The sequence below is a fragment of the Triticum aestivum genome, chromosome 4A (assembly GCF_018294505.1).
Source record: "Triticum aestivum cultivar Chinese Spring chromosome 4A, IWGSC CS RefSeq v2.1, whole genome shotgun sequence".
Lineage (NCBI taxonomy): Eukaryota > Viridiplantae > Streptophyta > Magnoliopsida > Poales > Poaceae > Triticum > Triticum aestivum.
This window is the reverse complement of record NC_057803.1, coordinates 90,813,201-90,823,113: the sequence shown is the minus strand read 5'-3', so window position 1 is coordinate 90,823,113 and position 9,913 is coordinate 90,813,201. Positions and strand designations below refer to the sequence as shown.

General features: G+C 53.9%; 1 protein-coding gene across 1 annotated transcript; it reads right to left on the bottom strand.

Moving 5' to 3' along the window:
- Positions 1 to 748: 748 nt before the first annotated feature.
- LOC123085344 (myosin-binding protein 2) lies at positions 749 to 4,463 on the bottom strand. Its single transcript, XM_044506970.1, has 4 exons — positions 3,195 to 4,463; positions 2,880 to 3,098; positions 1,422 to 2,754; positions 749 to 1,310 (listed from the first exon to the last, which is right to left on the bottom strand). The coding sequence occupies exons 1-3, from the start codon at positions 4,171 to 4,173 to the stop codon at positions 1,457 to 1,459; spliced, it is 2,496 nt and encodes an 831-aa protein (XP_044362905.1). The 5' UTR covers positions 4,174 to 4,463; the 3' UTR covers positions 749 to 1,310; positions 1,422 to 1,456.
- Positions 4,464 to 9,913: the final 5,450 nt, after the last annotated feature.

Genomic DNA, 9,913 nt, shown 5'->3' with positions numbered 1-9,913 from the left:
TTTCTTTTTTTGATGTGGGCATTTGTTTCCACCCTTCCCAGCTCGGCAAGCGCGAAAGGATTGGATATAGCTCCTTTCTTAATTCATTACGGAGTACGTCCACTACACCGGGCTACAATGAGCATTATCCGTGCATTGCATTAATGGCGTGCCCCAATACCAGCCGGGTAGGTGGAGGCCCCGGCCCCGGGCAACAAACTAATGTAGGATCGAAAAGGTATCTAGAGGGGGGTGAATAGACAACTAGCAAGGCCCAGTGATCAAATTTAAAGTTCTTAACATTTAGGTTGTTGCCATGATCAAACATGGAGATAGTAACAAGTTGAAGTATGCTTTCTTGATTAGAGATATCATCAGCAGTATGAGGAAAGAGCTTCTTGTATTACTCATGTTTGTCGAGGCTGTAATAGTGCTAGTCATTTCACGGCTAATTTTGGTTGGTTGCAATGTCGAACCGCTGTTTCCAGAAGATGTCCTGGTAATTGTTGGACGTGATTGTAATTCCTAAACTTTTTGAGTAATGCAAGAATCTTCCCAGGGCTCAATAGTAATGTACAGCTCAAGGACACCCATCAAAGCCAGCATAATTGAGCAACCTCAGGGTGCCATCTGCCATGCCACCATAAAGATATATACTATGCTGTATTACATCGACAGCTTGCACACGAACCGGACGGGAGGGGTCGAATGATGCACAGAAGAAGCATCAAGGACCAGAGAGAAGAGCACCATGTCAAATGAAACAGGGTTCATCACAACGAGCCTTCCTTCTTCATCAAAACTGGCTACAAAGTGCAAAACAAAGACCAAACCACACGTACGTACCAACCATGCAAGCCTACAACCTCATATAAAACACAAAAAACTCGAACGCTCTCCACCTCTGCACAAACAAATCTGAAAACTTAACCAAAAGAAAGAAAGAAAAGGGAAAAAGAAGCGAAACCAAATAGGAAATCCACCACATCTGCATCCGGGCCACCTTTACCCTTTTGCCGATCATCTCTCTCTCTCTATATATATATCCATCTGTCCTGTTGAAGTTGAAGTGGTGCGCATGCCTCCGAAGCTGGCGCCATGATTCAGCTTGGTGAAAGCTTGGGAAGGCCCTAATGATTCCTGCCACCACCAACCACATCATTCATAAAGCCGGCCATGCTGGACCAGCGCAGCCCCCCGCAGGCCAGACGAGCAAAGCGTTCCCTTGAACACAAGCCATTACCTTGCACAAGGGAAAGGGACCATATCATAGATCCACCACTACTCGGACCATTCCAGTCGATCGACTCACCATAGCCGAGCAACTGAATCTGCAAAGCACAATAATCTCTTGTTTCAGCACATAGTTGCTGCAGGTAATTAAACAGCCACAATAATTCAGCTATGCCAATGCAGTTAAGGAAGACAAGATACAAACTTACCACGTATAATATGTCTAGAATTCTAGATCGATCTGCTATGCTGAATTTGCAACAATGGCATCGCCGGCGTGCTTGGCATGAAGCTCCACGCCCCGGAGCTCGCGAAGATGCTGCAGGATCTCCTGGAGAAGGTGCATGCCCTTGTCCCCTTTCTTGAGGGACTTGATGCAGTGCCTCAGGAACTCCTTGTCCGCCTCCAGTGCTTGCAGCCTCTCGTACACATGATCCACCTCCTCGATTATCGCCAGCCTCTCCTGCTCTTTGGCGAACACGGCGACGGCCGGTTTCGTCGAACCATCGGTGGCTGCTGGTGGTGCACGGTCGACGTTCTCGTCACCGACCGCGTCAAAGAGAGGTAGGAGGCTCTTTCCTCTGGAAACAGAAGCTCTGCCTTCAAACCTGGCCTTGTTGCCGGCGAGGCCATTCTCCGGCGAATGGGGACCGTGATCGTCTGAGGAAAGGCCAGCAGCCGCATTGCTGCCGTTGATATCGTCGTCTTCCAGCGTGAAGAGCCGCTCCTCGAGTGCCTTGAGCTCCTCCAAGATGGACAGCCTCTCCATCTCCATGTACGTCAAGGAGTCATCCAGCGCCACAAGATGACCGGTGTTCTCTTGATCCGCCCTGGGGCTAAGAGCAGCGTCCGGCGAGCTCTGAAGATTGCCGCTCGGAGACTCGCCCAGCTCGCAGGAGTCATCGGAATTCTCGTCGCTGTCCTCGCCGCTGGACGACGCAGAGGTGCCATTGCCGTCGGGGCTACGCGCATTGTCCTCGAAGGCCGGCATCCTCCTCCTCTCCCTGTCCTCGTACTGCAGCAGCTTTTGCTTGTACAGCTCCAGCTCCCTCTCCAGCTCCTGCTTCTCCCTCTCCCTCTTGGTGACCAGCTCCGTCAGCAGCTGCATCGCCTCCTGGTCGTACTCGGACTGCTCCTCCATCATCCTCTGGTACTGCAGCGCCTCCATCTGCATGGCGGCCTTCTCCTCCTGCAGCCGGTTGATCATCGCCATCGTCTGGTTGGTCGCGATGGCGGCGGCGTTCCTCTCTTCCTCCAGCTCGGCGTACATGGCGCTGAGCGTCTTTCGCTCCGCCTGCAGCGCGGATCTCAGCTGATCGACGGTGGAAGGCTCGGCACACTCGACCTCGCTCGACACGCTGCCATCCAAGGACAAGGACAGTGACCGCTTCCTCTCGAGCAAGAACCTTTTGCCGGAGTTCTGGGCAGCAAAGCTGTAGGTGGGCGTCTCCGGTGCCCTGTCTTCGTCCTCCTCGTTCTCGCCATTCGATTGGTACTCAAATCTCCGGCTCGCCGTCGCCTCATGCTCTGCTTCACTTGCTTCTGATCAAATCATCAAAACATAAATAGCAAATTAAAGTTGTGGACAGACAGACAGAGTCACAGTGAAAGCATCTCCATGGGGCAAAAGTAAAAGTGAGAGCAGTCTGCAATGATTGTACCGCTACCTTGCTCGGCTGGGGCTGTTTCATGGAGGATCTCCGGTGGTGATGTCCGGTCATCTGCATATTCCAATGGAGAAAACAGCTCCTCCAGCGCCACCAGTTCTTGAAACGGAGCAGCATGGCCATCTTGCTCCTGCTCGCAGATGTCGCTCCCGATTGACACCTCGCAGTTAGTCTCCACCTCTGCCGATTTGCTGCCATCTTCAGGAATTGCTTCAGTGGCTAGAAGTAGAACCAAACAAAAATCATGAGATGATGGGACAGTAATCGACTTGAGTAAAATTGAACGGGCCGAGGAACAAATGGAGAGGTTATTACCTTGAGGCACAACAATGTCTCCTTCATCAGTCCTGAAATCTCCAGTTTCGACAGTATCTTCAAGAACCAGTTCATCATCTTGGCGAATGGAATTCTCGGCCGTGGCAGGCGCCGTTGCAACCGAAGAAGCCAGCATCCTCTTCTCCTCCGGAACCACTGCGGTATCAAGATCATCCGAATCACGCTCATCGTCCGTGCGATTCATGTCGTCCCGCTGAGAGCCAGGGGCATCCGGATGCAGACCCGAATCGTCGGCAATTGTCATCTCATCGAGTGCCACCACCGGCACCAAGCGATCGTCGTCTTCAGGCGTGATCTCTTCGCCCTGAGCCATGAATTCCAAGGACTCGTCCTCCACGGCAGCCACCTTGATCTCTCCTTGTTGTTCTTGTGCTTCCTCTTCGTTTTGCTCCTCTTCTTCGTCTTCGTGGTCTTCTTGATCCAGCAGAACGTAGCCTTGATCTTGTTCTTCTTCTTCGGCTGCCTTGTGGTGTACAGCAGGATCCTCCAGCGCGCGTGAAGAAGTAATCTGCACGAGGGCTTTGCAGCAAGAGCAGACCACGGCGCCGTCCTCCTCCGCGTCCCGCATCATCTCCCTCTTCCAGGAAGAGAGGCAGCCCTCGCACATGTCGGCGGCGTCGGCGACGAGGCGGCGGTGGTGGAGGCAGTAGCCCATCCCGGAGATCTCGGCCGCGTGGGCGCCGCAGAGGAGCCCCCGCAGCCAGCGCGCGTCGCCCGCCGCCTGATCGGCGTCCTCCTGCTCGGCGCCGAAGAGGCGGTCGGCGCGGGAGCAGAGGAGGCAGGGCGGGCGGAGGCGGAAGTAGGCGGCGAAGCGGGCGACGGCGTGGGAGAGGAGGCCGTTGAGGAGCAGCAGCGCGATGAGGACCCACTCGAGCGCCGCGTAGGCCAGCGCGGACGTGACCCGGTGCGTCCGCCGGTGGAGCGCCGCCGCGTACCGGCCCGCCGAGGACGTCGCCATGGCTCCCGCCCTGAGCTTACTCCTGGCTACTGCGGCCGCGGCATGAAAACCGCGATCTTGGCGTGCGCGCGTGCGTGGGAATCGGAGTCGGGCGGCCAGCCAAGCGCGACCGAGGAAAGGAAGAATCGGGTTGGGGGTGGCTGGAGGAGTCGTGTGTTGAAGCTTTCTTCTTGTCTGCTTTCAGCTTTTGTGCGGGGGAAGAAAGGCCGGGGCGGCCATTGGATTGGACCCCATGAGAGCGAGCACGCTTTGGTTTTTTTGTCTATCCGCGTTTGAATGCAGGCGAGGACGAGGTTAGAATTCTTCCGGCTCATGGTTGTGCTAGCCAGCCAGCCAATGTGTACGTACGTGGTTGGGTTACTTGGAAAATGGACGAGACCGCGGTTGGGTAGTGCCGAGTGTAAGACAATAAGTTTTGGGGAACCAGCACAACCCTCTAGGGGTGGCTTATCTCATTATATATAATGGTTGTGTTACAATATGTACCATATACGTACATAGGTACAGAAGCTATACATAGTCTAACACCCTCCCTCAATCTTAGCCACTTTCTAAAGAACTGAGAAGGGTAAGATTGCGCCTACAAGCCTCAAACTGTGGCAGCGGTAAAGGCTTAGTGAAGATGTCTGCAAGTTGATCCTTAGATGAGATAAACTTGATCTGGAGTTGCTTCTGTGATACACGTTCCCGTACAAAGTGATAGTCAACTTCAATGTGTTTCATTCGGGCATGAAATATTGGATTTGCAGAAAGGTATGTAGCACCGATGTTATCACACCAAAGAATAGGAGGCTGTGGTTGAGACAAACCCAACTCCTGAAGCAAAGACTGCACCCAAATAATCTCTGCAGTAGCATTAGCCACAGCCTTGTACTCAGCTTCAGTACTGCTACGTGACACAGTAGCCTGTTTCCGAGCACTCCAGGCGATCAAATTAGAGCCAAAGAATACTGCATAACCCCCCGTGGATCGCCTGTCATCTGGGCTACCAGCCCAATCTGCATCAGAGAAGGCCGAAAGGACCCGAGAGGAAGTCGGCCTAATATGCATACCAAATGTCAGGGTGAACTGAACATAACGAAGAATGCGTTTAACAGCAGCCCAATGAGTATCTCTGGGAGCCTGAAGATACTGACAAACCCTGTTAACAGCATAAGAGATATCTGGTCTCGTGATCGTCAAGTACTGAAGTCCACCAACAATGCTCCTGTACTCTGTGGCATCCGCAGGAGACAAAAGCTCACCATCAACAGCTGTTATCTTGTCGGTAGACGACATGGGTGTGGTGGTCGGTTTGCACTTCAGCATGCCAGCTCTCTGTAACAACTCCAAGGAGTACTTCTTCTGCGTAAGGACAAGACCAGTAGCACGAGAAGTGACCTCAACTCCAAGAAAGTAGTGAAGCTTCCCAAGATCTTTGACCGCAAAATCAGCACCAAGAGAGCAGACAAGAGCATCAGCAGCATACTGAGAAGAGCTGACAAGGATAATATCATCGACATATACCAAAAGATACATAGTGACTTCTGGCTTCTGTAGAAGAAATAACAAAGTGTCATCAGTAGACGGCACAAACCCATGAGCACGAAGGGCAGAGGCAAGGCGGGCATGCCAGGCACGATGAGCTTGCTTCAAACCATATAGTGCTTTGGAAAGACGACAGATATAGTCAGGACGATCAGGATCAGAGAAACCAGACGGCTGTTTCATATAAACCTCTTCCTCCAAAAATCCATGTAGAAAAGCATTCTGCACATCAAGTTGACGAAGTGACCAACCACGAGAAACGGCAATGGAGAGAAGAAGCCGAATAGTGGTAGGCTTGACGACAGGACTGAAGGTGTCCTCATAGTCAAGACCATGACGCTGCCGAAAACCGCGAGCAACAAGTCGCGCTTCGTAACGCTCAATAGATCCATCCGAATGCTTCTTCGCTTTGAATACCCATTTTGAGTCAATAACATTTACCCGTGATGGTGGAGGAACGAGAGTCCATGTCTTGTTGCGAAGAAGAGCATAAAACTCCTGCTCCATAGCCTCTCGCCAATGTGGAATGCGCAGGGCAGCCTGATATGAGCGAGGCTCAGAAGATGGATCCGCAACAGCAGCAGCCAAACAAGCAGCCAACCAAGCAACCGTACCATCCTTACGTTCCTTAGGTTTGAAAATGCCACTGCGACTGCGTGTATGTGGTCGGGATACAGGAACCACCGAGGTCGACGGAGCAGCCTGCAACGGGCTGGAGGACTGCGACGTTGACGAGTCAGCCGGTGACGAGGAGCCAGTCACGGTAGCCTCGGACTCGGTTGGCGAAGAAGGCCGACCCACCGGCGAAACCGGCAGAGCAGACGAAGCAGCTGGCGACTCCGGCATCACAGACCGGGCCGATGGCGAGCTCGGCATAGTGGGCCGTGGCGCGGCCGGTGTCGCGGGCCGATCCGCTGATGAAGGCGACGTGAGGACCCGAGCCGCGGGCGAAGATGGCGTGACGGGCCGAGCCGCAGGCGAAGACGGCGTGACGGGCCGAGCCGCGGGCGACTCGGCGGCCGCTGGCGAAACGGACCGAGCAGTGGAGATGCTCGGCGCGACGGGCTCGTCGGGTGACCATGCATGGGCACGCGAATCGATGCCATGCAACATAGGGCGATCGACGTGCCCACCAGAAGACGACGATGATGATGGTGAATCCTCCAACAGCTCCAAACGAGCTCCACGTCCGGTTCCTGCACCATGGTTAGGTAACAGCAAAGGAGAGTATGCAACATCATCAAATTGGTCAGAAGCAACAGAGGATGAATGCAGGGATGGTGGTTCGACAGTGGACACAGGAAGGTTGGCAAAGGGAAAAACATGCTCATCAAACACGACGTCCCGAGATATATAGACACGATTAGTGGGAACATGAAGACATTTGTAACCTTTATGAAGAGAGCTATAGCCAAGAAAAACACACTTCTTAGAACGAAACTCAAGCTTGCGCTTGTTATATGGACGAAGATGCGGCCAGCAAGCACACCCAAATACCTTGAGAAAGGTATAATCAGGTTGTTCATTAAGGAGAACCTCAATGGGAGTCTTCATGTTTAAAACACGAGTAGTTGTACGGTTGATGAGAAAGCATGCAGTGGTGAAAGCATCACTCCAAAACCGAAACGGAACAGATGCATGGGCCAAAAGAGTAAGACCAGCTTCAACAATATGACGATGCTTACATTCGACTGAACCATTCTGCTGATGTGTATGTGGACATGCTAAACGATGAGCTATCCCAAGCGACTGAAAGAAAGAGTTGAGGTTGCGATACTCACCCCCCCCAGTCTGACTGGACATGAACAATTTTGTGCTTGAGAAGACGTTCAACATGTTTTTGAAACTGAACAAAAATATCAAACACATCAGATTTGCGTTTAATAAGGTAAAGCCAGGTAAAGCGACTATAAGCATCAACGAAACTGATATAGTAATTATGACCACTGACAGAAGTCTGAGCAGGACCCCATACATCTGAAAACACAAGTTCTAAAGGATGTTTCACCTCACGACTGGACTCTGAAAAAGGAAGTTGATGACTCTTCCCCTGCTGACAAGCATCACACACTGCTACATCTTTATGACTAGACAAACTAGGAAGCTCATGACGACGCAAAATATGACGGACAATAGGTGTGGCCGGGTGACCAAGACGAGCATGCCACTGTGACGGAGAGACCCGAACTCCACTGAAAACACGAGCGACACCAGGATGCTCCAGACGGTAGAGGCCCTGGCACAACCGTCCACTAAGAAGAATGTCCCTCGTGCCCCGATCCTTAATAAAAAGATCAAAAGGGTGAAATTCACAAAGCACATTATTATCACGTGTGAGTTTAGGAACTGAAAGAAGATTACGGGTCACAGATGGAACTCGAAGAACATTGCGAAGCTGAAGACTCCTATTGGCATGTCTAGTGAGAAGAGATGCTTGACCAATATGAGAGATGTGCATACCTGCTCCATTGGCGGTGTGGATCTTGTCGGAGCCATGATAGGGTTCACGAGTGTGAAGCTTCCCCATCTCGCTGGTTAGATGCTCTGTCGCCCCAGAGTCCATGTACCAGTGTGGATCGATGGAGTAGGACTGAGTGTGTCCCTGTTGCTTCTGCGGCGCGGGACGATCAGCCATGGCGACCTGACGGGCATTGTTGCGTGTATCTTTGCCGTCATTGCCAAGACCAAGGAAGCTTCGCTGGAAGCGCTTATGACACTTGGAGGCCCAGTGCCCATCGCGGCCACAAAGCTGACACACACGTGGACCGCCAGCCCCCGGTAAGGTCACAGTAGGTGGGGGGGCTGAGGCGGGCGACGGTGGCAGCCCCAAGGGAGACCGGGGTGATGAAGAAGAGCGGCCATCCTTGGTGGCGGCGTTGGACGAGAGGGAGCCAGTGCCCCTGGTGCGGCGAGTCTCGACCCGTTGCTCAGTGAGAAGGAACCGAGAGAAAACCTCGTGTGCCAGCATGGGTGTCGAGTTGCCCCGCTCGTTGATGATCTCGACTAAGGCATCATACTCCTCATCAAGACCATTGACAATAAACGAGTTGAACTCGGAGTCGGTGAGGGGCTGTCCAATGGAGGCCAATGTGTCGGCGAGGCCCTTGACCTTGTTGTAGAACTCAGTGGCAGTGGAGTCAAGCTTCTGACACTCTCCAAGCTGACGACGGAGTGCAGAGACACGAGCCTGGGACTGCGCTGCAAAGGTGCGTTCAAGGATGGTCCAGGCCTCATGAGACGTCTTCGCGAAGACAACAAGGCCGGCAACTGCCGGCGAGAGCGACCCCTGGATGGAGGAGAGGTTCGCCTGGTCCTGCCCCGTCCAGACGCGATGGGCCGGATTGTAGACCGGACCGTGCACGCTGTCTACCAGCGCGGGTGGGCAGGGAAGCGATCCGTCGACGTAGCCTAGCAGGTAGTGACTCCCCAAGAGCAGGAGAACCTGTGCACGCCAGAAGATGTAGTTGTCGGCGGAGAGCTTGATGGTGATGAGATGACCGAAGTGAAACGACGGCGGCGAAGACAATCCCATCGAGGAGGCTGCCTGGGGTGCAAACACCATGGAGGCAGCCGGAGGCACCGAAGCCGATGCGGGAGGAGGCGGGACCGCAGCCAGGGCGGGCGCCGCAAAGCTCGCGGCCGGTGCGGACGCCGCAAGGCCCGCGGCCGGGGCGGACGCCGCCAACCCCGCCAGCGGGGCAGTGTGATCCGCTTGCGGCAGGAGCGGCGGGACGACGCCTGCGGAGTCCGCAGCGGACGGCGGCGCCGCGGTGTGGACCACGAGGTCACGCCCAAGCGAGGGCGCCGACGGCGTGGAGAAGACGGAGCCGATGCTCCTTGTCCCGATCGGAGCCGGAACAGAGACGACATCGAGCGGGAGGTTGAGCAGAGCCGCAAGAGAGGCCGGGAGGAAGCCCGCAGCAGTGGAACCGGTGGTGGCGGCGCTCGACATGGCGGCGGCGCGATCGGTGGCGCGGCGGCGGCGGTGAAGGCGGCGGCGGCTGCGGCGGTGGTGCGGGTATTAGGGTTTAGAAGCGGAAGCGATCGTAACCTAGCTGATACCATGTAAGACAATAAGTTTTGGGGAATCAGCACAACCCTCTAGGGATGACTTATCTTATTATATATAATGGTTGTGTTATAATATGTACCATATACGTACATATGTACAGAAGCTATACATAGTCTAACACGGAGCACGACGTCGCTAGGA